The 27,799-nt window shown below is 45.3% G+C and overlaps 4 protein-coding genes and 1 pseudogene across 4 annotated transcripts; 4 read left to right on the top strand and 1 right to left on the bottom strand.

Moving 5' to 3' along the window:
* Positions 1 to 1,957: 1,957 nt before the first annotated feature.
* On the top strand, positions 1,958 to 5,579 carry LOC121604154 (solute carrier family 22 member 7-like). The gene is made up of 10 exons (XM_041933588.1): positions 1,958 to 2,338; positions 2,467 to 2,570; positions 2,926 to 3,080; positions 3,161 to 3,329; positions 3,414 to 3,537; positions 3,704 to 3,813; positions 4,212 to 4,426; positions 4,659 to 4,767; positions 4,858 to 5,064; positions 5,567 to 5,579. The coding sequence occupies exons 1-10, from the start codon at positions 1,958 to 1,960 to the stop codon at positions 5,577 to 5,579; spliced, it is 1,587 nt and encodes a 528-aa protein (XP_041789522.1).
* Positions 5,580 to 6,763: 1,184 nt separating this feature from the next.
* LOC121604148 (solute carrier family 22 member 7-like) lies at positions 6,764 to 9,834 on the top strand. Its single transcript, XM_041933580.1, has 10 exons — positions 6,764 to 7,144; positions 7,233 to 7,336; positions 7,546 to 7,700; positions 7,792 to 7,960; positions 8,160 to 8,283; positions 8,361 to 8,470; positions 8,721 to 8,935; positions 9,210 to 9,318; positions 9,503 to 9,709; positions 9,792 to 9,834. The coding sequence occupies exons 1-10, from the start codon at positions 6,764 to 6,766 to the stop codon at positions 9,832 to 9,834; spliced, it is 1,617 nt and encodes a 538-aa protein (XP_041789514.1).
* A 1,008-nt stretch (positions 9,835 to 10,842) lies between these two features.
* Positions 10,843 to 15,109, top strand: LOC121604146 (solute carrier family 22 member 7-like). The gene is made up of 10 exons (XM_041933577.1): positions 10,843 to 10,846; positions 11,030 to 11,163; positions 11,248 to 11,351; positions 11,792 to 11,944; positions 12,354 to 12,524; positions 12,602 to 12,725; positions 12,818 to 12,927; positions 13,516 to 13,730; positions 13,978 to 14,086; positions 14,902 to 15,109. The coding sequence occupies exons 1-10, from the start codon at positions 10,843 to 10,845 to the stop codon at positions 15,107 to 15,109; spliced, it is 1,332 nt and encodes a 443-aa protein (XP_041789511.1).
* Positions 15,110 to 16,131: 1,022 nt separating this feature from the next.
* On the top strand, positions 16,132 to 19,991 carry LOC121604142 (annotated as a pseudogene).
* Positions 19,849 to 27,558, bottom strand: LOC121604312 (pre-mRNA-splicing factor ATP-dependent RNA helicase DHX15). The gene is made up of 14 exons (XM_041933801.1): positions 27,415 to 27,558; positions 25,779 to 26,118; positions 25,386 to 25,579; positions 25,119 to 25,278; positions 24,575 to 24,793; positions 23,753 to 23,920; positions 23,571 to 23,657; positions 23,241 to 23,390; positions 22,850 to 22,958; positions 22,567 to 22,758; positions 21,193 to 21,315; positions 20,669 to 20,859; positions 20,380 to 20,549; positions 19,849 to 20,294 (listed from the first exon to the last, which is right to left on the bottom strand). The coding sequence occupies exons 1-14, from the start codon at positions 27,474 to 27,476 to the stop codon at positions 20,177 to 20,179; spliced, it is 2,283 nt and encodes a 760-aa protein (XP_041789735.1). The 5' UTR covers positions 27,477 to 27,558; the 3' UTR covers positions 19,849 to 20,176.
* Positions 27,559 to 27,799: the final 241 nt, after the last annotated feature.

Raw genomic sequence — 27,799 nt, 5'->3', positions numbered from 1 at the left:
AAGATACTAATACTGCAGTGACATCACGATCCATCACTGCACACACACAGTTCATGCACATGTTGTCTTTGCAGCATGTGGTGCAGCACTACTGGACAGTTGGGAGGTTGCCGAAGCCTCACATAACTTTGACTTTACAGCCGTACGAAGGCCCCGTGACACACGCAGCTCCCAGATTACTAAAACATACAGACTCCTGGACCCCTCGTCCTGTGCCCACGTTTCCCTTCACACTTGGTTCCACTTCATTTTAACACCCGGCCACCATCAAGCCTTACTTTGGTGCTGCAGGAGTTTCTGTTTCCAAGTATGGCAGTGACTTCAGTATGTTGACTCATTGCCATGGAAACAAGGAGTCAGCATCCTTGACAAGCGAGTGAACTCTTGGTCTGGGGGATGACCCCCGCGAGGACTCAGCTCCAGCGGATCAGATGTTTCCATGTTATTACATAATTAGCCTGTTTTACCTCAAGCAGCTAACGAGAAACGTGCGCCTGTTTTAGACAGATGCTGCAATCAGTAACGATGCAGAACTGTTTTTTAACACTGTGATTAAATTGGGGAGCAGTTAGAGAGATGTAGCCTGTTGTTTCTCAGACAGGAAACAACCACAGACGTTACTGACACTAAAATGTAACCCAGTCCATCCATCAGAGCCGATAGCAGGCAGACTTTGAGAAATTCTCACTAAATGAAATTCATAACAAGGTGAACGAAACAAGGAAATATGACTTATTTTGACTGATAGGAAATTGTCGAAGAAACTCACTTTTAAGAGTTTGAGGGGGGATGAAGGGAGTACGGAGCTACTTACACTCGTTGCAGTAAAAATCCCTGAAGCAAGAAGTTCGTCCAAAAACAGCCTCATCAGTGGAAATCCAGCTGTGGAGACTTCACATCCTGCTGGCTTCAGCGCTCGTTATGGGCTGCGCACCGACTTGCTCGTTGTGTTGGCTTGCTCATTCATGTATGCTACTGTATTTAAAGAGGGGGATGAAAAGGTGTCCCGGCCCCGGGCCCCCATCAGACACAGCTCAGTTAGCATCATGCAGCTGCAGCATGTTCTGAGAAAACTTAAAAGATATTTTTAGAGCAATTAGAAATGAGCCTTTAGCTTGGTGTCAGTGCAGGTTTTATGCTTTAATGATGAATAAATGAATAAATACTGAGAAGCTGCTCAGTGCAAACTCAGCTGCAGATGTTCTGTGTGTGGTTTTTCAGCCACTGCAGTTATCAGCTGCAGTAATAATCATTTGCTCATTGCTGTCAAATTAAGCTATGAAGTAGAGTTAATGAGTAAAATGAGTCGTTCTACAGCTGCTGTACAGTAAATAGATGAGGTAAGGCTGCCGTTGGCTTTGACAGGATGCCCGTACATGGAACGAAATCCGACTTTCAAACCAGGGTTTGCACAAGCAGCATGGGGATGGAGAAGCTACTCAGCTAAAGCTACAGTACAGACAGCGACGTTCACGCTCAGTCCTTATTTCCAATCAAGTAAATTCAGATTCGAGGTCACGGATCCGAATGAACGTTTTAACCTCCACGGCTCCTCGATAGCGAGAGTCAGTGCCGAGGTTATACTTCCCTGTGAGTTAGTGCAGATTTTAAAAAATCACTCATTTATTCCAGAGAGGTCGCAGTTAGCGTTTCGTTAGCGGGCCGAGGAAGAGCGCCAAGCTTGAGACGTGCTGCTGAGCTGAAGAACAATCACACAAACGCTGCAGGGCCACGTTTCAGGCTGCCGGGCTGATGGTTTGCTCACAGTTTGACACTCTGACCCTGCACAGTCCAGCTGCTCTTCTGACAGACACGCTGACCAACCGCAGAAGCAACATATGAAGTCCTGAAAAACAGGATAATAATTAACATGGTGTGAGTAAATGTGTCTGTCACCCAGCTCCACTTTTCACCGTGACAACATTCTTCTTCCTGTCGACGGCGGGAGCGCAGCAACATGAAGTTCGACAACGTGCTTTCAGAAATAAACGGATTTGGAAAATTCCAAATCGTGCTCTTCTTGATTCAGACGATCTCTCGAATCACGATGCCGTGTCACTTCCTGCTGAATAACTTCATGGCAGCTGTTCCCGCTCACCACTGTAACATCGCTGCTCTGGATGACGGCGGCGCCTTCGCGAATCTGACCGTGGAACAGAAGCTGGCTGTCGGGGTTCCGACGGAGCCGGACGGGACTCCGAGCTCCTGCCGGATGTTTTCGAAGCCCCAGTATGAACATCTGTCCGGCCGGAACAGCAGCGAGGACGCGTCTGCCGTCCAGTGTCGGGACGGATGGGTGTATGACAACAGCACCTTCAAATCTACTTTGGCAACAGAGGTCAATGTCTTCAGTGAACACGGCAGAATTATTTTGTGTTATTAGTTTGTGTAAAAGTGAAAAACTACGAAAAATATGACTGTGACTGCAAAATGACTGAATTCAGTGCTTCAACGGTTTGTGTGCAGTGGGATCTGGTGTGCAGCAGAAAGGGGATGAACAAGGCCACAGCCACTGTTTTCTTTGTTGGTGTTATGGTGGCTGCTCCTGTATTTGGCTTTCTCAGCGACAGGTAAGTGCATGTCGCTCATTCTCTGTAGCCAAAGTCAGATAATACTGATATAAGACTAATAATAGTAATGTCAGAAACGATGTTACAGGCCTGACTTGTTTAAAACTGCAGTACAGCAGGTTCCTAATGAGACAAGAAGTGTGCAGGAATACACGCATGCAAATGACCTGCCTTTTATACTCAACGACACACCTCCGGAGTCACAGCCAGCAGAGAAACAACGACGAAACAACGGAAAGAAAAGTAAAGAAGTGACAGGAAGCTGAGACAGAGCAGCCTGAGAGGAATCAGAACGTCCTTCTTGATGTCTTTATGAACTCACTCATTGTTCTCCACCTCTTCTTCTCGTGAGCAGGTTCGGCCGGCGCCCGCTGCTCTTGGTGTCTTACTTGTCATCGATGCTGTTCGCAGTCTTAAGTTCACTGTCCACATCTTATATAATGTTTGTCATCATGAGATTTTTTATGGGGATGTCGATCTCCGGAGTCAGCATCATCACTACTGTTCTAAGTAAGTATGCTAACGATGTGATGACATGAGAACATCTGTTCAGTCTTGCTCGTGCAGACGTTGTGCTGCTGTTTCTCCAGATGTGGAATGGGTCGACATCAAACACAGGACCTTTGCTGGTGTGATTACAAGCCTGGACTGGACAGTTGGAAACTGGATCCTGGTTGGAATGGCGTACTATGTTAATGATTGGAGGATGCTCACTCTGGCCGTGACCTCACCCCTCATACTGTCCGTCATTACTTGGAGGTGTTGAAGCTTCGCATCGTACACTTCAAATCAAAGCTATGAGAAGTCAGCGAGACGCTGAACTCGCTGTGTTTGTTGCTTCAGGTGGCTTCCAGAGTCCGCACGGTGGCTCCTGGCAAACGGAAAGGCAGACGCTGCCCATCACTACATCATGAAATGTGCCGAGATGAACAACAGGGCCAAGTGCATGGCCGCCGTCACACCGAGGGTACAGTTCAGAGTGCTAAAGAGTGAACAGAGGAGGTGAAGGCTAGCTGGGTAGTTATCAGATGAGGAGCAGCCCTGCTCCTGAAACCCTGCTAGATAGCTTCAGTGTGGCAGTGATACCAGTGCAGACGTGCTGTGAACGAACAGTTTGTCCTGCTCTCTCACAGGCGTTACTGGAATCTGCACAAGCTGAAACCGTCAATAAGAAGTACACTGTCTTAGATCTTTTCAAGACCCCCAATATCAGGAGGATCGCTGTGTGCTCTGGGATCGTGTGGTGAGTGTGACGTTCGTGAGATGCTTGCTGTCAGATGAGTCGTGTGTGGAGCTGGAGCCAGGCGCCGGTTAGCTTACTGAGGAGGAACCAGCTAACAGACGTCCGCCAGCACCCTCGCGCCTCCCTCCAAAACCACATCTGCTGCTTTTACTTTTCTGTTTGTTTGATTTGACGTTTTAATAAGCGAGCTTTAGCTGTGCTGGTGGGGGCATTTTTAACCTGGGGAAGGACCAGGCCAGCTGTTTTCCCCTTGTTTCCTGTGGTTATGCTAAGCATCACCTGGCTCCAAGAGAATAAACTATAGTTGATTTTACCAAAAGAAACTTCTTGACGTTCCGCTGTGCTGCTGTAATGCAGGAACTGCACAGCTGGTTTCAGTGCTCTGTTCCGTTTCGTAGGTACGGAGTGGCATTTACATATTATGGGATAAGTCTGAACATCACTGGGTTTGGGTTGAACCTGTACCTCACGCAGTTAATATTTGCATCCATCGAGATGCCAATGAAGATCGGTGTGTATGTTTTCCTGGAGAAAGTTGGCAGACGGCCTGGTTTGGTGGGAGCTATGCTGTTAACTGGTCTCTGTCTCTTCATCAACATATTTGTTGCAAAAGGTTATTATTATTATTATCATTATTAGTATTACTATTATTATTATTGCTGTTATTGTTATCATTATTATTATTCTCATTATTAGTATTGTTACTATTATTATTATTATTATTATTATTGTTGTTGTTGTTATTACTATTATTATTATTATTATTATTTAGATTTTCAGGTCTCTGGTCAACATGTCTGAGAGTTCTCTCGATCACATATCTAAACCCCCCCCCCCCCGTCCAGATAAGTGGCTCATCCGCACTGTGGTGGCGGTCCTTGGGAAAGCTCTGTCAGAGGCCTCATTCACAATCATGATCCTCTTCACCACTGAGCTCTATCCCACCGTCGTGAGGTGAGTACACCTGCACCAGGTTTGGCTGCAGACAGTGACGGTGTGCTGGGAGCGCAGGCTTCCATTAAGCTCAGCGCTTTGCTTCCTCAGACAGAACGGTTTAGGCTACACCTCGTTCATCGCCCGGCTGGGCGTCTCCGTATCGCCGCTCATCATGCTGCTGGAGGACCTGTGGCATCTCCTCCCCGTGGTCATTTACTGCGCGGTGGCGGTCGGATCTGGTTTAGTGGCTTCGCTCCTGCCTGAAACACTGAACGCCAGACTGACGGAGTTCATCGAGGATGTTGAGAAACCAAGGTACATGTTCAATTACAGGTAAATCAGTATTAAAGCTCCTGTAAACATTTAGCCACCTCTGTAAACTTCACTGCTACAGAATAAACGAGTGAACCCTGCGAAGGCAGGTGGATTATGGGTAAAAAAAACTTGAATAGATGATATGTTTAGTTAACATCTTCCTCAATAATTGACATGTTTGAATCATTTGCTCGTGTCAAAAATATGAATTCTTGTTCTTGTTCTTTCCTGAGCTCAGTAATCCAGGCATGATAGAATGACTAACTGAAGCTCTGTCTGTGTTCAGGGTCCATTCAGCAAGGAGGAAGGAGATTCAGTGAGACCCCCACTGACTGATGAGCCTGCTCGTCACAATTTATCTCAACAATTCACTTTGTTAAAATCCCAATAATTGAACAAATTCGGAGGAGAATCGTCTGAATCGTGAACTAAACAGAAGGAAGAAGACGGACAGCTAAGAGACGTGTAACTGTAAATCCTCTGTCCTGTGTTCTCCACACAGACGACGTTCCTAATGGACGAATAAACTTCTTTTGATCTGATTTGATTTAAAATGTGCTTGTAGTTGGAAATAAAGTTGCACTAAATGAGAGCACGACTTTTGGAATCAGACGTTTTTTGGTGACATGTTTGTCCTATTCGGTCATGGCTGACGTGAGACCGTGTGTCAGACAGACAGACAGACAACAGGTGGACGGGGGCGTCCGGTTCGCCTGCTTTTGATCTGAGAAATGCAGTAACTCAAGAACATTACAGGACTGAAATGTCTATTCATTCAGAGACAACACACAGATACATCAATGAAGGACAAAAACACTGCAAATGTTGCAGACTTTGACTTTTCTGCACCGTCTTTGCTCGACGACTCAGCGGTCCTCAAATCTTTTCTGAATGTTGAGAGTCTTCGTCCGGACTAGAGGCTCGGTGAGGCTGCGCTGCTTTGAGCTAAATGCTAACATGCAGATTTTCAGCAGATATAATGCTTATCGTGTTCTTGGATTAGCACGCTAGCATGCTAAAGTACAGGTGAGGCTGATGGTGATGTCATGAGTTTTGCAGGTATTTGAGCATCGGACAAAATGAAAACTGGAGCTGACTGATCTCCCAACCTCACCTCGACTGTGTTCTCAATGAGGGATCAGCTGGTTTATATATCCTCAAATGTGCACGTCCATCTCTGTCGTGTGTGTGTGTGTTTGCTTCTGAACTAAGCTCAGGGGCCCGTCAGGGCTAGCTTACACCACCAGTGTTGTGTTGTTATTGTCCGTCTGAGAGCTCACTGAGACAAGTCCTCACCTTTAAGTAGAGTTAACTCAGCTGTTGAATGTCGGCCTGTCTAAAAGTCGTGTGTGAGAACAAGCTTCATGAAAGTGATGGTGATGAAGACGTCCGGAGATGTTTCGGTCTGGACCCTCGAGGTGGAGGAAGACGTTATTTTCCCCGTCGCACTTGGCTGGTGAAGAGCTGGGCAGACGTGACCTGACGCTCTGCGTTAGGAAATGATTTATTTTGAAAAATGTGTTACTTGTTACACTACTTTTATACCGCTGAGTGAACAGACACTGCTTAGCCTGAGTACACACACGTTCTCCCAGCTGAGCAAAAGCATCCGAACTAACACCTCGTGTGCTTCGTCGTACCTTCTGTCGTTCTCTGAGCTTCGCTCCACGCTGGAAGTGCTGCAGCTTTTATTTCTAAGATGAAGTTTGAGAACGTGCTGGCAGAGGTGGACGGCTTTGGCAGGTTCCAGCTGAGGACGATTCTCTTGATGGTGATTCCTCGGATGACTCTGCCTTTTCACTTCCTGCTGAATAATTTCATCGCGGTTATTCCCTCTCACCGCTGTGACGTCAGCTCTCTGGACGACGGAGGACTTTTTGGGAATTTGTCCCAGGCAGAGAGGCTTATCGTTAGCATTCCGGCGCAGGAGGACGGGACTCCGAACTCCTGCCAGATGTTTGCGGAGCCTCAGTATCACCTGCTGCTCAACTTGTCCAACATCACCGGCCGACCCACAGTGCCGTGTCAGAACGGGTGGGTGTACGATAACACTACCTTCAAGTCCACTCTGGCCACAGAGGTGAGGTTCATCTTCTGTCCGTTCGTCCGTTCGCCCAATCCCACATTTCTCCTTCACTTTTCTACGTGCTGTTTGTCTTTCGTCGCAGTGGGATCTGGTTTGTGATAACAGAAGAGTGAACAGAGCCACGGCCACGATCTTCTTCGTGGGGGTGATGCTCGGAGCAGCAGTGTTTGGTTACCTTAGCGACAGGTGTTCATGCATTTAACTGTCAGACTCTCGAATCAGACATGTTTCCACCTCTGAGTGCTTGAATTACAGCTCTTTAAAGTGTAAAAATGAGTGTCACTGAACACATCTGACCACATTTTCAACCTTGACCCACACAGTGAACACAGAGAACAAACACCATCCAGTCTGGTCTGTTCTATAGATTTATGTGTAAGTATTTTGCCTCCCAGGTTTGGCAGGAAGAGAGCGCTCCTGGCGTCCTACGTGACCGCCTCCGTCTTCGGATTTTCAAGCGCTTTCTCATATAATTTCACCATGTTTGCCATAACGAGGTTCTTCACTGGAGTCGGGATGTCTGGAATAAGTATAATCACCATCGTCCTGGGTGAGTCACGACACGCGTCCTCTTTTTTTAAAAACAAACCTCTGACAGAGTGTGTTTGGCAGATGTGATCTGTTCTCACTGATGTGTGCAGGTATTGAATGGTTGGACATTAAGCATCGCACTTCAGTGGGCGTTTTCATCAGCATGGACTGGAGTGTCTCTGCTGCCCTGCTGCCTGTCGTAGCCTATTTTGTGAATGACTGGAGGCACCTGACGGCCACAGTCACCACGCCTCTGTTCCTGGCCATCATCACTTGGAGGTAAGGAAAACGAATATAAGGCGTCGGCTACACTGAGCAGTTTCCTGTCGTCACAGTATGATGCTGCCGTACCGCCGGCCAGCCGTGTGCAAGTCATTCTGTGAACCATTGAGCACATTGATCCTTATTTCCATTAACAGTATGACTTCTAGTTTTGCTGAGGCAGAGGTGTGACTCTGGAGTTTATAAAAAATCACAGGTGGCTCCCTGAGTCAGCCAGGTGGCTGATCAGCAACGGAAAGGTGAAGAGAGCTCACTTTTACCTGAGCAAGTGTGCAAAAGTCAACGGCAGAGAGCAGTTCATGGCTGACCTGAAGCCCGAGGTACGAAACTTTACATAACCTGATCATTTCCAGAGAGAGACGTCCACTCTGAGCACACTGTCCTTTCCCCTCTCCAGGTTCTGTCCAAAGTGATTCTTGTAGAAAATGAAGACAGGAAATATTCCTACCTCGACCTCATGAGGACCCCCAGAATGAGGAGACTGGCTTTTTTTACTGGCTTTGTGTGGTAAATATCTGTCTTTGTTTCCCCTTTAAACAGCTGAGACTTTCAGCTTTTAGACACTGGAGAAAAAGCAGCATCTGCTAACTTTAAGAAGACGCTGCCAGTTTGAACACGGCTGGAATCAGAGTGATGACACACTTCAAGGTGTCCTGGAACAGAGAAAACGCTGCTTACCTGCAGCTGCTCTGGACACTCATTCAGTGTCGGCCAATCAGAAACCAGTATTTTCAACCGACTCTTTTTGTGTTTCTAGGTTCGGAGTGGCCTGTATGTATTACGGAATCAGCTTGAATGTAACAGACTTCGGTGTGAACATTTATCTCACGCAGTTCATCTACGGGGCGATTGAAATTCCAGCCAAAGCCTTCATGATGGTGGCTTTAAACAAGTTCGGCCGCAGGCTGAGTCAGGCTGGAACTCTCGCTCTGGCTGGACTCTGCATACTGTGCAACATATTTATCCCTCCAGGTAAATGATCAGTTCGAGTGTGTGTGTCTGAAACTGAAGCTTAGAGTGAGGCTCCTGTAGCTACAGCAGCAATAATAGATGGCAGCTTCAAGAGGAAAACAGGAACTTGGAAGAGAACTAGTGCATGCCTGCATTTTCAGTTTCCTGGGAGTAAATACCTAAAAGCTACCACTGGGGGGTGCTAAAGTTCTGACCAGTTAAATTCTACACACACTGACTTTAAATACGACACGAGTGTGGATGAAAGTGTCCTTTCGCTGCCTTTTCTTTTCAGATCTGGGGCCGCTCCGGACAGCCGTGGGGGCTCTGGGCAAAATGTTTGCAGAGTCGGCTTTTACAACTCTGTTTCTGTACACAACTGAGCTTTACCCCACAGTCATGAGGTCAGTAAACCTTCTGATACGGAGATCACTTTGTGCACATTTACAAGCAGTATACATACCCAGAGGCCCTGTCCCAGAAGCGGGTGACTGATGGCCCTGATCAGGCGCTCATGCATTAGGGAGCTGCAGTTGAATCCTGATTGCTCCTGAATGTTACACACTAGTTGTATTTTCGGTTCCGCAGGCAGAACGGATTGGGTTGGTGCTCCTTGGTTGGTCGTATAGGCGTGTCGATGTCCCCGCTCATCATGCTTCTCGAGGAAGTGTGGGGCCACTTCCCGAGTGCTGTTTTCGCCCTGGTGGCTCTCACTGCAGGGCTGACAGCTTCTTTTCTTCCAGAGACACGAAACGTCCGTCTGCCGGAGACTATTGAGGATGTGGAACAGACAAGGTGGAACATTCACACATTCAAGTTATAAGTTATGTTGGTTAAGTGAGTTATGTTATAAAATAAATTGTCTTGTGTGTTTCAGGAGAAGATCGATCTCCACATCTGAGGAGAAATCTCCCACATAAAATTTTGTTTTTGTCATCCAAAAGGCTCAAACAACCCCGACAGCAAAAGAGCTGTGACACTGTGAAACATCAATAAAACATCAATAAAACAGGACGTGGTCATTTGAGAATTTGACAGAAACTCACCTGGAAACAGCACAAAGTCAATATCTTGTCAATATATCGTTTGAGCTCATCAGCTTCATTGATTTCTGTAAATATCTGCTGATTCTGGATCTGATGCAGCAACACGTTTCAAACACGTTGTGACAGGAGCAACTAAAGACTGGGAAAGATGTGGAACGCTCCAAACACACCTGTTTGGATCATTCCACAGGTAAACAGGCTGATTGGTAACAGGTGATAGCATCATGATTGAAAGGCTCAGTGGTTCATAGCGAGGATGGAGCGACGTGATTGGATAAAGAGATTAATACCTGGACTCAGGAACACTTCAGGAAACAGTTTGATTGTTGATGACTGATTCTGGTTTTATTTAAGTTTTACAGACTGTTTGGGGTTGTTAGTGGAGTTTCAGGGAATGTAAGTGGTGGAAATACGTCTTAACAATAAGAGAATAAACAAGCAAGTTTTACATATGCACAGCCTGTTTCACTTTTTTCAATAAATATGATCAAATATTTTATCATACTTAGGATTTAGGATACTTTATTATCTGAAGAGGAGGGGGCTGGAGACTGTTCTGATGAGCCGTCTGGAAATGTAGTGAGCTCATCAATGAATTATTGAGGAAACTTGACGATCCAGAAGTGCCAACTGACTCAAGACTGGCTGCAACTTTTCCTCTTTATTTACTTGTTTTACGAGTGGGATTTGGTGTGTGAACAGGATAAACACAGCAAGAAACGTGTGAAGAGGAAATGCTGAAGGATGACTCAGTGTTGTGTTGAGGCCGTGGTCGGCAGCACGGTGGCTCCGTGGTCGCAGCATGAGGGTCCCCCCCCCTTTCTGTGTGGATGTTCTCTCCATGTTTGCGTAGGCTTTCCCTCGCCATTAAAAACATGGATGATGGGTTAGTTCTCCTGTCAGTGCTCAAAACTGGAGCTGCAAATCGGCTGCTCCTAATATTTATACTGAGGATGTTTTCTGAATAATTTACATCTGAGCTCATCAAAGATTTCAAAATACCACTCGGTGCAAACTCGACTTTGTGTTGATGTCGTTTCCTGAACTAATCGATAAAGACCTTTTACAGTTTTATGCATACTGCTGGGCAACATTCACACATTTCACACAAACATTAAAAACATCACCGGCCGTCCCACAGTGCCGTGTCAGAACGGGTGGGTGTACGATAACGCCACCTTCAAGTCCACTCTGGCCACAGACGTGAGGTTCATCTTCTGTCCGTTCGTCCGTTCGCCCAATCCCACATTTCTTCTTCACTTTTCTGCTGTTTGTCTTTCGTCACAGTGGGATCTGGTTTGTGATAACAGAAGAGTGAACAGAGCCACGGCCACGATCTTCTTCGTGGGGGTGATGCTTGGAGCAGCAGTGTTTGGTTATCTTAGTGACAGGTGACCTTAAATCCGTGTCCTGGTTGTTAATGTACTTTATTTTACAGTTGGTTTTAAACAGTAGTCTAAACTGAGAGAGTTTTTAGCTTGCATTAGCCTCCACGCTGCAGCGAATCATCAGCCAGGTTTCACCTCTTCTTCACCTCTAACAGGAGGTCAAATCTGTCCCTCCTGAGGCAGATAGTACAAAGTTAATACCTGACTGTCAGCGGATTGAAGATCACTGTTTCTCACCTGTGGCCCTGTGGACGCAACCTTATCTCACCTGGTTCTTTTCCAATCACAACCTTCGTCATCGACATGTCGATGCCAGTGCAGCACCGAAAGTCAGAGAACACGACTGCTAACAGAATAAATACTGGATGTTAATTCAAGTGTTGCCACAACTTCTTCTGAGCGTGTAATAAGTATCTGACATCTGTGATCAATGTGTCTCACAGGTATGGAAGGAAAAGCACGCTTCTAGTCTCCTACATCTTCACCACCATCTTTGGATTTGCAAGTGCTTTCTCGTATCATTTCGCCGTGTTTGCCGTCATGAGGTTCCTCACTGGGTTCGCAATTTCTGGAGTCAACATAATCGCCTTGGTCCTTTGAAAGTAGTTGATGTTTGTCTGTTCAAATCAAACGAACGAACGAGTGAAGAGATAAATAAAAAGATTTGACTTTTGTTGAATCCAGAGGGATGTGGAGGGTTTGTGAGGATATATTTAGAGCCACACTGGCATCAGGCAGTGTTAGCTTCTGGTTGTCAGCACTGCTCAAATACAGCATTTGGCAAAAATTAGTAAAAAAAAGTTATTATTTGATTAAACACAGAAAAAAAAGAATGCTAAAATCCTGCACGACCAAAATTCAAACAACAAATTACATAAATTCAGTTTTATGTTCTCATCCTTCAGTTAAAGTGAATCATATATGGTATAAAGCAGCATCGGCCTGCCTGACAACCAGCAGCTCTGATGTGCTCTCACATTTGATTAATTGGCCGTTTCTCATCGCAGGTATTGAATGGGTGGACATCAAGCATCGACCTGCAGTGGGCATTTTCATCAGCATGGACTGGAGTGTTTGTACTCTCCTGCTACCTGTCGCTGCCTATTTCGTGAATGACTGGCGGTACCTTACGATCACAGCAACCGCCCCGTTGTTTCTCGCAATGCTGTCTTGGTGGTGAGGAAAAGGCAAGAATTGAACTTCCAGCTGTTTCGAGCTACTTTCTGTGACCCACCTGTCACATTTTGTCACAGGTGGGTGCCTGAGTCTGCCAGGTGGCTGATAAACAATGGAAAGGTGAACAATGCTCATTTGTACCTAAGCAAGTGTGCAAAGGTCAACCGCAGAGAGCAATTCATGGCTGACCTGAAACCTGAGGTACAAAACATTGAAGACCTACTACTGATTTTCAGTCAGTCAATGATACTCAGAGCCATCGGCTGACAAACGGGTTTCTTTTCATCCTTCAGGTTCTGTCCAAAGCAAAACTATTAGCCAATGAAAACAGAAAATATTCCTATTTGGACCTTGTGAAGACCCCCGCAATGAGGAGACTCACTCTGCTTACTGGCGTTTTGTGGTATAACCAAATTAAACTCCTACTTACAAAGCCTGCAGGATGCATGCAGTTAGCTCTACATGCACCTAAACATTAACAGCTGACACTTTAAACACAGCTGCTACATGGTCGTGTTATCAGCATGACAATACGACCATGAGCTGTCCTGATACAGGAAATAACTGACTCAGCAGATGTGTTGTCGACTGAAGGCAGCACACAGCAGAAGAACTGCTGCTGCCATTCTGCAGCCTGTCTCAAGTACCAACAATCATACTGAAGCAGCTGTTGGAGATGTTGGAGATTCATATGTCGTCTTTGTGCTATTTTCAATTAAATATGGAGTTTCAGTGTTTTGCAAACCATCACATTCTCCACAAACTGTACAAGCACCTGCTTGAGAGTCAATGCTGTTAATTTCTTATTCCATTTCTGTATAAAACAGAATAGCTGACAGGCTAGTGTGAGTCAGGTGACCTCACAGTGAGGTTGACGGCTCAGGGTTGCGCACTGATTCTGTGGATAAATTATTGACTTGGTTGTGTTGAAGTGTGTGTTTTCTGTTCAGCTGCTGTTTAATTCCCTATGAACAGTGTTTTCTGTCCGTAGGTTCGGGGTGGCTTGTACCTATTACGGAATCAGCTTAAACGTTGCTGGATTCGGTGTAAACATTTATCTCACACAGTTCATCTACGGCACAATCGAAATTCCAGCAAAAAACTTCGTCTTCTTCGTTTTGAACAAAATAGGCCGAAGGCTGAATCAGGCTGGAACAATCGTTCTGACTGGACTCTGTATAATTTGCAACATGCTTGTTCCTCAAGGTAAATGATCAGTTTACACTCACACACTATAATAAGTTCATCAACAGAAGTAATTTATAATATCAATAAAGCAGCATTCAAGGAAATTAGATGGAGGTGTAATCTCAATTTAACAGCTGCAGTAATGAAACAATTCAAATATGACTGTAACAAAGCTTACTGTCAATGGAACAATGCTGAATCCAATCAAAATGTGACTGAAATATAAAAGCTGGTGCTGAATAAGAAGCTGGAGCTTTTCTTCCAGATATGACGCTCATTCGAACCGCCATTGGAACTTTGGGAAAGATGTTTTCGGAGGCGTCTTTTGTGATTGTGTCTCTGTACACAGCAGAGCTTTATCCTACAGTCATGAGGTCAGTCACATATCTCATGTAGTCCTTATCACTTGATTCATTTTTTGCCTCAAGTCATGCTAGCAACAGACTAAGAAAGGTAGCCCAGATGTCCTCCTCCACAGGGATCCCCAGGTTTCACCAGGCCAGCTGGAATATATCATGTGATATGAGTCTGCAGCAGGATTTCCACCCAGTGGGATGTGCCCAGGTACCTCCACAGGCACGTACCTGGGTACATCCCGGGTACCTCCACAGGCACGTACCTGGGCACATCCCAGGTACCTCCACGGGCACGTACCTGGGCACATGCCAGATACCATCACAGGCACGTACCTGGGAACATCCCAGGTACCTCATGGGCACGTACCTGGGCACATGCCGGGTACCGTCACGTGCATGTACCTGGGCACATCCCGGGTACCTCCACGGGCACGTACCTGGGTACATCCCGGGTACCTCCACGGGCACGTACCTGGGCACATGCCAGGTACCTCCACGGGCACGTACCTGGGCACATCCCGGGTACCTCCACAGGGAGGTGTGCAGGAGGCATCGAGATCAGATGCCCAAAGGACAGTGGTTCTTGTACAAACTCTTTCCACATGACCCTTTTTTAAGGGTGCACATCTTGTGATTTCATTTTCGCATTCTTTTAGTCACTATCCGAAGTCATTACAACAGGTAACGACTGGAATGTAATGAACTCCATCTTTCCCTCATAAACAAGGCCACAAGATACGCCTTCGCGTGGGATTAAAAATTATCACACATCTGTCCCAGCTTTTCTCTAAGGTTTTTTCTGTAGTTTCAGATCATGTGTCTTTGCTCCACAGACAAAGCGGAATGGGTTACAGTTCCTTCATGGCCCTCACAGGTGTGTCAGTGTCCCCTCTGATCATGGTTCTAGAAGAAGTGTGGCTCCCTCTACCAAGCCTTGTTTTCTCCCTGCTGGCTTTTGCTGCAGGACTCTCAGTTTGTTTACTTTCAGAGACAAGTAATGTCAGCCTACCAGAAACCATCGAAGACATGGAATTCAGATGATACTGGGCCTTATTCTGAGCTGAATTTTGCGGTGTTGAACTGACATGAACACGATGTGTTAAAGATCAAACTTTTCGTGTTTCAGGAGACGATCAGTGTGAACATCTGACGAGACATCTACTCCTGAATTGTTTTCTTCATATGATGTTGGGGAATTGTGAGGGATTAATTCTTTGCAGACTCTTTGATGATCTTTTTACAGAATAGTTGATAAGGTTGACCCTTTGTAAGACACTTTTTATGACTCTTTGTACCAGAGCTGTTTAATTGTGAGGGGAAGGTCACTGAAGGCCATCTGACAGATAACATCTATAACAACACTAGGGCCATGGTTGACCGAGGAAGCCTTCCAGGAACTGGTCAATCTTGTCATTTGCATTCTATGAGTCTAGCAACTTTCCTTCCTTTGATCTATCATTATATAAGGTGAATGCTCTGAAGGTCGGGTAGAGAACGCTGTGGACTAGTCTTCTCTCCATGCTGCATGAAGTAAAGAGATCTGATTCATCACACTGTGTTTGTAATTCTTCAGAGAATTAGCACTCTCAAATCTACAAGAAGAATTTCTTCAACAGAATATCATTGATTGTAGCATTTTGAATACCAAAACTACCTACTACTAAGTCTATCTCACGTCAGTAAAATCAGTACGTATTTACAGCAAACCATTTAAAAACAGATCATATGCATTTAACATTTAACATTTAATTCATGGCTGCTTTTTTTTCAATAAAAAGACTTTAAATGAAATGCAATGAAATGATGACTCATTTCAAACACAGAGAATTCTGCTTTAACCACAAATTTATGCTGCTTCACACTCACACACACAAACGTTATTTTAGTGGTTAAGTTGGTAAAATATTCACCAATTTGAGATGTTATCCAGCAGCCAATTAAATGCCAGAGGTTGCTGTGTCCAGGTCTCAGAGTCAGTTTTGCTGTCCTTGTCTTGTTAGTGTCCAGGCAACGGCGAGTGAGGAGAGAGGATTATTTTTAGGTTCACTCATTGGGAGGCCACAATGAAGTTTGAGAACATTCTCGCCGATATTAATGGATTTGGAAGATTTCAGATAATGATCATTGTAATCAGCTTCATTGGGCGCATCGCAATGCCCTGCCACTTCATGCTAAACAACTTCATCGCGGCGGTGCCCTCTCACCACTGTGACGTCAGCTCTCTGGATGACAGAGGTGTTTTCAGGAATTTATCCCAGGCAGAGAGGCTTGCTGTCAGTATTCCAGTCCAGGAGGACGGGACTCCACACTCCTGTCAGATGTTCGCAGAGCCTCAGTATCACCTGCTGCTCAACTCTTCCAGCGCTGCTGAACTTCTGACGGTGCCGTGCCAGGCGGGATGGGTCTACGACAACACCACCTTCAAGTCTACAATAACCTCACAGGTGATCCACATTTCTTTACATTTGTAAAAAATCAATGCGACTCATGTCCTAAACAGACAGGCGTCCTCCTTCTTTCTTTCTTTGTACAAGTGGGACCTGGTGTGTGATAGAAGAGGGAAAAACAAAGCAACTGCAACCATCTTCTTTGTTGGAGTGATGTTTGGAGCCATGTCCTTTGGAAGCCTGAGTGACAGGTACTGCAGCTTGCTTGTTTGACTTTCCTCTGCTAACTTTGATTAAAGAGTGTTTCAGTCAGATTAATATTTGGTGACTCTCTGACTCTCCTTAGGTTTGGCCGAAGGATCATGCTGCTGGTGTCGTATGTGTCAGGAATGCTTTTTGCTCTTGCGAGTGCTTTTTCTACAACCTATGTGATGTTCGCGGTCCTGAGGTTTTTCACTGGGTTTTGTATCACTGGCATCATCATTGTCTCAACTGTCCTCAGTAATTACATATTTTAATTCTTGTTGTAAACTGTTAAGCAGACGCTATATCATGCTGTGTTCACCTCAGACCAGATGCAGGTCTGCAGAAAATAAGACAACATCTCAAGTGTTGAACAAAAACGTTTTGTCTTGGTGGTGAGGAAGTCATGAGGTGTCTGCTGTTTGCAGGTGTGGAGTGGGTGGACATTGAGCACAGGAAACTGGTGGGAGTGATCGACAGCTTATCCTGGACATTTGGGAACACAATATTTACAGCCATTGCTTACTTTGTGACTGACTGGCGGTGGCTAATTGTTAGCGTCACCTCACCTCTAATCTTGGCCATCATTACCTGGAGGTATAAAAGCTTTTAGTCCCACAGAAGCTTCTACAGTCAGCTCTTATTTGACGTTTTGATGGACTGCTTAACATTTCTGTGACTATATATGTATGTATATTTACACATATATACATAGAGTTTGCACACTAAATTGCAAAATCTCAGTCCTTTCTAATATTTTCTGCCTTGCTTGAGATTTTTTTTATCAAAGGCCCGACAGGCACAGATACCTGATGCTACTTGTACGCTCCGTTTCTAACTATGATTATATACATGGGTTTGTTTTTAATGGAATTCACCACGTATTATATCCATAGTAAAATAAATGTCTTTGCCTTCAAAATTAGGTGGATGCCAGAGTCTGCAAGGTGGCTCATTGCCAACGGAAAGCTGATGCAAGCTCAGATGTATCTGAAGAAATGTGCAAAGATGAACCGAACAGAGCAGCTAACTGACACACTGAAAACAGAGGTTAGCATATTCCAGATGATCGTTAAAGGATCAGCACGTAGGTTTTAGTGATCGCAACCACCTGAGCATCTCTCCTGCGCCTTTTCCAAGCACGGAGGAGGTCCTGCGGTGGCCTTCACTTCAACGTGAAGGCAGCGTGTGGTTAGCTTGTTCTGGGCTACAGTAGGAACACAGCCTGCTTCCTGTGTAGATATGAAGAGCTCGTGCTAAGCTAATGCAGCACAACGGTTCTTAGCTCCAGGTGATTACTGCTAATGAAAACAGAATACTATATTCCATTGTTGCCAACAGATGCTGGCAAACTCTACACACCAGAGCTATACGTCAAGAGCACTGACAAAAATTAGCGTAAAATTGTAAACTTTCAGATTACAATTACTTTGTGTTGTCTAATAGAATATTGTAGCTACTAAAAGAATAAAGAACAATGCTGCTTTGCACTCTTTCAGACACTGTCAACCATTGTTGTGACTGAGAAAAGAGATCGGGTCTATTCCTACCTGGATCTGATACGAACACCCCAAATGAGGCGACTGGCCCTTCGCACCGGCTCACTGTGGTCTGTATTCTTAATGCTGCTGCGTTTGGTGATTTTAGGCTGTAAAACATCGAATGTTTCGGTCAAAGAGGGTTTTAGAAGGTCCAGATGAAACGTTCTTCTCGCATCTCAACGCACTCACTTTGATTTAACGAGTTTCTCTTCCCTCAGGTTCTGTGTGGCAACTACGTTTTACGGCATTAGCTTCAACATCAGCGGCTTTGGGCTCAATCTCTACCTCACTCAGTTCACCTATGCTCTCATTGAGCTGCCAGCCAAAGCGTCAGTTTACTTCTTACTGGACAAGGTGGGCAGACAACCCACGCAGGTGGGATCTCAGCTGATGGCTGCCGTCTGTCTTGGAATCAACATCGTTGTGCCTAAAGGTAGAAATTCATTCATGCCCAGACATCTAAGCTTAATCACTTTGACATTACGGTCAGTATTCACAGGAATATATGAGGAATTCTGGCTTTTTCATGATTCAAATCAACAACTAAGACAATGAAACGCCATCCGTCAGTTACTGGTGTCCTGTTTTCAGACATGTCTGTCGCCAGAACAGTGTTAGCCATCGTTGGAAAAGGCTTTTCTTCAGCATCCTTTGCGACTCTTGTGCTCTACAGTTCTGAGCTCTACCCCACTGTTGTAAGGTAACTATGCACGCCTTCCTTTCTTCTTCATCTCGTCAACCTGAACGTCACAGCAGAGCAGCATCTGTACCTGTGTTTCTTCAGACAGAACGGTATGGGCTACAACTCCTTCATGGCTCGCCTCGGCGTAGCTGTGGCCCCTCTGATCCTCTTGCTGGACGAGGTGTGGAAGGACCTGCCCCAGCTTGTACTGTGCTCTGCAGCTGTACTGGGGGCAATAGTGGCAAAAACGCTGTCAGAGACCCGCGACCGGTGCCTGCCGGAGACCATCGAGGATGTTGAACAGCAGCAGCGGTGAACAGTCAGCGTGCGCATTCAGGCACATGCTCATTTTTCACCATCTATATATCTTTATTCAGTACAATTTAAATATTGGTTGGTATCATTTTTAACAAGTTAGTTATTAGAAATTATTGATTGTAAATAAAAAAAAAAACTTGCTTTATAGCTGTTATGCCAACTTACATGCCTTTGTCACATTTTACACATCTGTGAAGTTTGAGTGTTGCTTCTTTCTGAGATCAGTCGAATTTTCCCTGTAAAACTTTTAAAAACTGTACAGCACTTATGTTTTCTTTTATCTTATTATGAATCTCTTAAAACCACTTAAGCTTTTGTCTCATGATCCTTCTTGATAACTGTTGTTTTGGACCTGATTGTTTCCTGAATACTCAGAACACAATGTCAGTATCACAGAACCAATGTTATATATTAGTTACTACTTTAAATGAGGCTGTATAGTGATTCATCATAAACCAGCTTCAAATGTATTTGCCACATTTAACCCAGCAGATTTGTTAATTTTTTAAACTAAATTAATATCTCAAAAACACAAAAGCCAAGAAACTCCACTTGGGACGACACTGCTTTTGCAATAACAGGCTTTACTAATTAATATGTACACAGACCTTAAGTCAAAGCTCCTTTATTAAAGAAACAAAGCAAGCACAAATGTTTTTTTTCTGACTCAGCAATCCCCTAAAGGAAAGTCAACCACATCTAAATGACATGTTTCTGATATTCCTTTTAAAAATCCTCATAGCCAGGTCTAATATTTACTGCTGATATTTCATCTGACATAACACTTAGTTACAGAATTAACATCGATGGGAAAAAGAAAACAAACAAAAAGAAAACAAAATATAAAAATCAAAATGCCAAATTTGAAACATTAAGATACAGAAAGATCTAAAACTATAGTACGCAGCTGTTTTCCAGGACACTTCTTGGCTATTGATCAGTACTGGGAATACTCCTTGCTCTCGAGTTTGGCAATGATTCGCTCCAGCTGTCGTTTAGCTTCACATTGTGGGAAGTTACTCATTTCATAGTACTGGGGTGCAATCTTCACGAGCCTGCAACACAAGAGAGAGAAGAGCGTGAGCGTCTGTCAGGAGATCCAGTGAACACACAGTGAAGTTTGACTCTCTGCACACGTACCACTCTGGTTTGATGTCTGTGCAAGTGCGGATGTAGTTTTTGGTGGTGAGGACAAATTCGTTGTAGAGCACCCACTCGGGCTTGTGGTCCAGGACCGTGGATGGGTGCAGCTGGACCACTTGGTTGTCTTTGACTGTGAGGTAATGGCCCGTGCGTTCCAAATGAGCCACCTGGAGGACGTAAATAATGAAACAGGTTAATGTATACCTGTACAGGTCATCCACAAACAGCTCTGCATCCTGTAAAAACACCACGAGAGCTGTCGCTGGATCGCGGTCCGTGTGCTCACCTGCATGAAGAAGCCGGTGCAGAGCGCTCGGCGGATGTTGATGTAGTAATCTCTGCTGGTGAACTCGGTGCTCCGGCGGGGCAGGTTGAAGCGGTCCATGATCCTGGACAGCTGCTGCCGCACGTTGTCGGCGGACATCAGCGAACGGTAGTTGACAAAGTTGTCATAGCACCACTGGTTAGACTCGTGGTCTGGACACAGACAAGGATGCGGATTTATTTTGGTGTCAGTCTTTAATGTTGCCCTACAATAAACTACAGATTAGCACACAAAATTAGCATCTAGCTTGCCAACACTGTGGAGCATCTATGAAGCTGCGGACATGTTATTCCACCAACATGACGAAACAAGAGGCACTGACACTCAAAGACTTTCAACATTCACCTGCTGAAGGACGAACATCTCTGTGCTAGACCTTGAGGCCGGTCCCGCTCCATTAAACGACTTACACGAGTGTCATGTTGAACTTATTGTTTTTATGTCTTGGAAAATGTTTAAAGAGGATCTTTAAGACGGATGCTCACTTTGTTTGAAGGCGTGATAGACGTTGAGCAGCGTCAAGTGGTCTCCGTCGATGTGAGCAAACCTCATCTTGGACTCGTCTGCTGCCTTCTTAGCCTCCGTGGGGCGGACAAAACACTGTGGGACTAAACAAGGTTGGTATGGGCCCCAACAAAGCCGCCCATAGGGATGAGTGAAACATTCACAGAAAAATGGAGCAAAGTCTATGATGCTAGGGCACTCGACACTGCGCTGGGACAGGGCAGGACCACAAGCTCTATCAAAGGGGGCTGCAGTCTTTTCTCAGGGTCTTTCCCAACTGTAATGGCTATTAGCTCGTAGAGGGGGGGGTCATTTAACCACATCTGTAAAACAAAGAGTTTTCACACAACTACAAAGTGTTAGGGACACCAGCAATGTTTTAACTTTTCCAAGATTCAGAAACGTAATGTTTTTTAGTGTTGACACGTTCAGGTTGAGCCTTCAAATACCTCCCAGCAACACAAGAGAACTACACAATTCACAACGTTTTAATTCAATGAAAAGAAACTTCTGATAGATGTGATGAATATGGAGAAGTTAAAGTGGTGCCTGCCCTATCCACCTGGAACACCTGAGAGCTTCCCTCGCTGCTCAGCGGACACACACAACGTACTGTGGCCTTAAATTAAAACCTCCCAGCTTTAACAGCAGCGTCAGAGGCGTTCCAGCTGATTCCAGCTGTTTGAGGGTGACATGAGCTCATATTGAGGCTGCGAGGCTTTGAACAATCGCTTGCAGATTATGCTACTCAATATTCTGATAAAATAATGATTACTGTACATACAATATATGTGCTTCAGTTACAAAACTCTAATATTTTTTCGCTCAAATGAAACATGAAACAAACTATTCTCCAACAAACTACAGGCTTCAATCCCCGGGCAACCTCAGACCCACGTGATGAAGGTCGACTGAAAGCTCTGAGGAATAAAACAGCGCGTCGAGAGTTTTTACAACTTCATCTACATTTCTGATGAACTGCAGGTGAAGTTCACGCTGTTCTGCATCTCACTGTGTGCCTCCTCAAAGAGAAGAAATCAAATATGTGCTAGTTTTCACATCTGGATGTTCCGACAGTTCATATTCTAACTTGATGAACTGTATAATCTGCACTTGTATGCTGCCAACTGGTTTAAACACACACAACAGATTTAGAGTCAGACACGTGTTAAATGAGCAACGGACTAAAACTTCATGATTAAACATTCAGTTATTCACGTGTTCCAAAGTGCTGAGCACAAACTAATGGCTGGCTGGGACGCTTTCATCCCAGTACCACCAGTGAGTCGTAGTGTGTTTAACCACAACAGACTTGGCCCACAGAAGGAAGATGTCAGCCCAGTCCTGGGCATTACCTGACAGCATGGCAGTAATGGAAAGGATCTCGTTAGAGCAGTTAAACTCGCAGCTGGCAATGACCATCTTAGCCAGCTGGGGGTCCAGAGGGAACTCTGCCATCATGGAGCCCAGCTCCGTCAGGTCGCCGTCATCGTTGAGAGCCGCCAGGTAATTCAGCAGCTCCAGGGCCCTCATCAGCGTCTCCGGAGCTGCAGAGAGGACGCAGACGGACAGGTCAGATCACGCCTCTGCACAGGTTAATGTTCTGCCGCTCAGTCAGCCTAATGCAGACTAACTCACCTGGTGGATCCATGAAGTCAAAGTGCACAAGGTCATCGATTCCCAGCTTTTTCAGCTGCAGCACAACTGATCCCAAGTTGGATCGGAGAATCTCAGGATACGTGTTATCCTGGAGTGGAGATGTTTACAGTGTTAAACAGCACAAAAACAATATATTCAGTCTAAGAACAGGTGAAACCAGGGTGAGAATCTCCCACCTGCATACAGTAAACCAGTGTGTCTCAGGCAGTTTGTGTGAACGAGCTCAACAAGCAGCTTCCACAGACCTCATTCTGACAGGCAGGTTTCTGCTGAGCGAGCTAACAGCTAAGAAGCTAAAACCTCATTCAGAGGGAGATTCAGTGAAGCGGAGCCTCGTTGCCGCTGTGGAGGTCGAGCTGCTGCCACTTGCCTGCATCTCTGTCTTGTAGGCCTTCTCCGTGTAGAGGCGGAAACATTTCCCCGGCCGCGTTCTGCCGGCTCGCCCCGCCCTCTGCTGGGCAGAAGCTTTACTGATGGCCGTGACGAGCAAAGACTCCACTCTGATGCGAGGATTGTAAACCTGGACACACATTTCAAAGCATGTTTCAGTGAATCAGCGGAGGTGGACACGTACCAGGGACCAAACGTTCTGCATCTACGTATATACTAACGAGTTTCACACGATCATCCGAATTTTGTCGAATCACACGCAAAATTAAACGCAATAAAAATTTGATGAGGCGAGTGAAGCTTTTCCCACCTTCTGCTTGGCAAATCCAGGATCGATGACGAACACCACCCCATCGATTGTCAGAGAGGTCTCAGCGATGTTTGTCGAAACCACAACCTGGGGATGAAGCAACAGGCTGTCAGACATCAGAGTCAGAGTAAGATGCATCACGAGAATCAGTAAAATGATCAGTTGTATCGTGTAAAACACACCTTTCTTCCTATTGCACCGTTGGGCTTTCTTGGAGGAGGGGGCTCAAAGATCCTTTGCTGCTGCTGTGGTGGCAATGTGGAATACAGTGGAATGATTTTAATGTCTCCGACTTCTGGTCCAAGGTCATCGACCTCTCGCTTGATCCGTTTGCAGGCCTCATCGATTTCCTGAGAGACAAAATAAGGTTTCACTTTGTGCATCGAGTGCAGACGGCGGGGGATACCGGAGCCTGTTTCACTCCTTTGAAGAAGAACGCCATGTGACCGATGGCGTCTGAAGCTTCCAACATCTCTGGTGCTTCAGAAGCGCTTCAGTTTGACAGCTTTGAAAGGTTTACAGATGAACTGTGTGGTTGGAACATTAGTGGGATGAGAAGAGAGAGAATCATTGAGGAATGAGGTGATGGACATTAGGAAGAAATAATCGTCAGCATGAGATCATTTCCTCCTGACACCAAAGTCATGATGTCATTAAATAAGCTCATTTAATGAATATCACATCACATAGCGACTCATATGAAATGTCACATAATCAAACATGAAGTTTAAGAACATGAGCCCACACCTACACCTAAAACCTAAAACACGCAGGCCTCCTGGACTCTCACATGTGAGACTAAAACTCTTCATGTGAGTGAGGTGTGGAGGGGCTTCGGCCCTTGGCTTGACCGTTATAAACCACCAGATTTCACTGTGTTTGCTGAGCTTGAAACTTCATCTTTTTCAGCACAAATAGAAAGAAAAAACCCGAAACGTCACCAGACTTCATCCACCCATTACTGGTGTTGTGGAAACAGAACAATGTGGCTCAACAAGTCTTACCTCTTGACCTGTGAGGAAGAGAAGGCAGTCACCTTCATCTTCCTCACACATGTGAATCTGGATGACGGTGCGGATCGCCGCCTCAAGGTAGTCTCGCTCTGGTTCAGGAGTATAGAAAATCTCCACCGGGTGCGTCCGTCCGGGGATAGTCAGCAGAGGACAGTTGTCGAAGTAAACCTGGAACTTGCCGGCATCTAGCGTGGCGCTCATGACGATCACCTGCGCATGAAGGAAAACTCTGTCATCTTTGTCGTCTGTGTCGTTCCTCCAGCTCGTATTTGTTCTATTAAGCACCACGGCGTCTATTCGGAGATTAGTGCCAGCTCAGAGCGCTTTCACTCAGATCAATAAATAAAACAGCCTTGGCAGGTATTTTAGGAATGTTTGCTTGATCAAAATGATGTTTTAAAGTTCTCTGCTCTGCCCATCTGATCTGGTTTAGTGTGTGCAAACTACCACACTCCTCTTCATCTGTTTCAAGTGTTCAGTCCTAAATAAGATGGGAGGAATTATCCATCGCTGTTGCTACAAAATGAACCAGTACCTTCAGATCCGATCTTTGACGCACCACCTCCTTCAGTACTCCCATCAGGATATCTGTGGCCAGAGTTCGCTCGTGGGCCTCATCCAGAATGATCACACCGTATCGCTCCAGCAGCGGGTCGTTCATGGCCTCTCTTAGTAGCATACCATCTGTCATGTATCTGAAGAAATGACACAGATGCTCTGTTACGTTGAGACGTTCTGGACTGAACTGCTCTGTAACTCTAAAAAGCCATTCCCCGTGCATTAGCAGACCTCAGTCACTTACTTGAGTATAGTCTTGGCAGAGCTGCAGTCCTCGAATCGAATGGAGTAGCCGACTTCCTGTCCGAGCATGACGTCCATTTCATCCGCCACCCTTTGAGCCACACTCATAGCTGCCACTCTCCGGGGCTGAGTACAGGCTACCGCCCGCTTCGGACCAGGCAAGCCCCGCACCATGTCCACACACCACTGTGGGATCTGGAGATTGAAGCAAAGGTTGTGATTAATTCAGATAAAACAGTTAAGAGGGGAGTATCAAATCACGCTGTTTTTAAGCACACAGCAACACTCTGCCATCATACTGAATATGATGGTACTTCAAAAGCTTTCAACAAGCATTATACAGGATTTTACAGTCTGGCACATAAGAGAGGGGCTGATTTACTGCACTTCAGACCTGTGTCGTCTTTCCAGAACCAGTCTCTCCAACAAGGACAAAGCTCTGATGACGTGTGATGATATCGCTGAAGCTTTCCTTGTACTCCCACACTGGAAGCTGTAACCTCTTCGTCAGGATCTCGTAGTAGCGTGGCGTGTGCGGCAAGTTGGTGAACGGGTTGATCTGCTGGTGCATGGCCATCTGCTTGATGGTTGGCAAGCATGGCATGGCCACCGTGCTGTTGGAGGCACTAGAGGGCTTTGGGTCTCTGTCCCGGTCTCGGTCCCTGTCCCGGTCCCGATCTCGGTCCCTGTCCCTGGAACGGTCCTCGCGGTCTCTGTCACGGTCCCTGTCTCTTCTGTCAGCATCAGAGCAGAGCATCATTTGCAAATATTACAAGAAATCATTATGAAGGTGTTTTGTGATTTTAAGTATCGCCGTATTAACGGATAAATATTAGTTTCACCCTGTTGGCATCCAGTGGGTGGAATAGCAGAGATGGCAAAGTTTCCCATGTTTACGCCTTGCGAGCGGTCACATTAGAAAACTCAACATGGCTGTATGATTGCAGAAATGCTCGTGTGAAGGGTAAATACACATGGACAACATAGCAAAATATCCATTCAGTTTGGGTTTAATTAGCTTGAATGACAGAGGATGCTGAAGTGATGAAGCCATGTTTGTTTATTTGGTCCATGTTATCAAGCAGCAGAGACTCTACACAAGTCAAAGCTAGTAATTATGGTGAGTCCTATATGACATAAACTCTGCATTAACCTGATCTAATGTACACTACAGGCCGCCAATAATGGATTTAGAAGAAAACTGATATCTGACAGTTTCAAAACAATCCCAGTACCAACGGATCGGTCTACATACTTTGTGTTTAAATGACTGTGACCCCCTACTGCGACCAGGATGTACTGGCACGTTTCATAGCTGCCAAATGAACTTGGCTGTGATTTCTGCTAGAAAAACTATGTTATGGTGGCACTGTTACTAGACTACCTACCGACCAACTTATACACACAAATACTGACACATCTGAGACGCTAAAACTGGTTAATATATACACCCTCGGTTGTCAGTGTGTTAACCGCAGCTAGCTACAAGTAAGTTAATGCATTCTAATACAACATTCCGGCATAAACAGGCCTCAAAGTTTCGCTTAGCAAGAATGCTAGCGCAATGATGAAAACAAGGTTTGTTGGGAGCTCAACATTACAAATAGTAGATCGCTTTAATAACAACCAAATCAGTCTTAAACTAGCTAGCAAAGGTTGTTAGCATCTCGCTAAGTTAACATTAGCCACACACACACACACGTGCCTCAGTGATGGGGGTAACGTCTCGTTATCGTAGCTTCATTCTTCGTGTGTTAGCCAGAGTCGCCCTTAAGAGCTACATGAGGTTATTAATAATGTGGCTCAGCGCCACATATTTAAACTCATGTATCACAGGAAAATTGAGGAGCCACAGAAGAACAGTGGCTAGGACCAGAACTACAACATTAACAAGCCAAGGTTCGGAAAGCTCCGTTCTTATTATGCATCCATGGTGGCTATTAGCCAAATTAACTAGCATCTGCTAACAGTTAGCTTGTAGGCTACCCAACTGGTTAAAGCAGACATGTTAACTTTGGACCTTCACCTACCCATCAGATCGCTTCTTACTGGTGTAGTCATCACCCAAATCCAGACGATGTCTTTTGGACATCTTTAGGAAAAATGTAACTTTAATCTATTACCGCGACCACAATTCTACCGGGCAATATGGAACTAACTTGGTTTCCAGGTTCCTTTTCCTCCGTTCAAATGGATTTTACAGCGGCTGCGCAAATCACATCACCGCCGCCTGCTGGCCTGGAGTGTGAGCTGCGGTTTACACCCACAAGCACGGAGGGTTTACTACCTGGTCAAGGTGGGTTCCTTGTAAAAATCGTATTTAAAGACCTTCCGTATTTCAGTTTCGTGCTTATATGAATTAATGAAGCTTTTCTTATGTTATACATTCAACTCTGCGTGCCTGCTTGGGTTTAC

The sequence above is a fragment of the Chelmon rostratus genome, chromosome 3 (genome assembly GCF_017976325.1).
Source record: "Chelmon rostratus isolate fCheRos1 chromosome 3, fCheRos1.pri, whole genome shotgun sequence".
NCBI lineage: Eukaryota > Metazoa > Chordata > Actinopteri > Chaetodontiformes > Chaetodontidae > Chelmon > Chelmon rostratus.
Note: the sequence above shows the minus strand (reverse complement) of the source record. Positions and strands in the feature narration are given on the sequence as shown.

Coding starts and splice junctions, on each gene's coding strand:
- LOC121604154 (XM_041933588.1), top strand. CDS start 1,958: ATGAAGTTCGACAACGTGCTTTCAGAAATAAACGGATTTGGAAAATTC. Junction 3,330..3,413: donor CTGTCCGTCATTACTTGGAG/GTGTTGAAGCTT, acceptor TTGTTGCTTCAG/GTGGCTTCCAGAGTCCGCAC. Junction 3,538..3,703: donor TGGCCGCCGTCACACCGAGG/GTACAGTTCAGA, acceptor GCTCTCTCACAG/GCGTTACTGGAATCTGCACA.
- LOC121604148 (XM_041933580.1), top strand. CDS start 6,764: ATGAAGTTTGAGAACGTGCTGGCAGAGGTGGACGGCTTTGGCAGGTTC. Junction 7,961..8,159: donor CTGGCCATCATCACTTGGAG/GTAAGGAAAACG, acceptor AAAAAATCACAG/GTGGCTCCCTGAGTCAGCCA. Junction 9,710..9,791: donor GAGGATGTGGAACAGACAAG/GTGGAACATTCA, acceptor TGTGTGTTTCAG/GAGAAGATCGATCTCCACAT.
- LOC121604146 (XM_041933577.1), top strand. Junction 13,731..13,977: donor CAACATGCTTGTTCCTCAAG/GTAAATGATCAG, acceptor CTTTTCTTCCAG/ATATGACGCTCATTCGAACC. Junction 14,087..14,901: donor CTTTATCCTACAGTCATGAG/GTCAGTCACATA, acceptor TTTGCTCCACAG/ACAAAGCGGAATGGGTTACA.
- LOC121604312 (XM_041933801.1), bottom strand. CDS start 27,476: ATGTCCAAAAGACATCGTCTGGATTTGGGTGATGACTACACCAGTAAG. Junction 25,279..25,385: donor TCTGCCAAGACTATACTCAA/GTAAGTGACTGA, acceptor TCATTTCTTCAG/ATACATGACAGATGGTATGC. Junction 20,550..20,668: donor GCACCGGCTTCTTCATGCAG/GTGAGCACACGG, acceptor TACGTCCTCCAG/GTGGCTCATTTGGAACGCAC.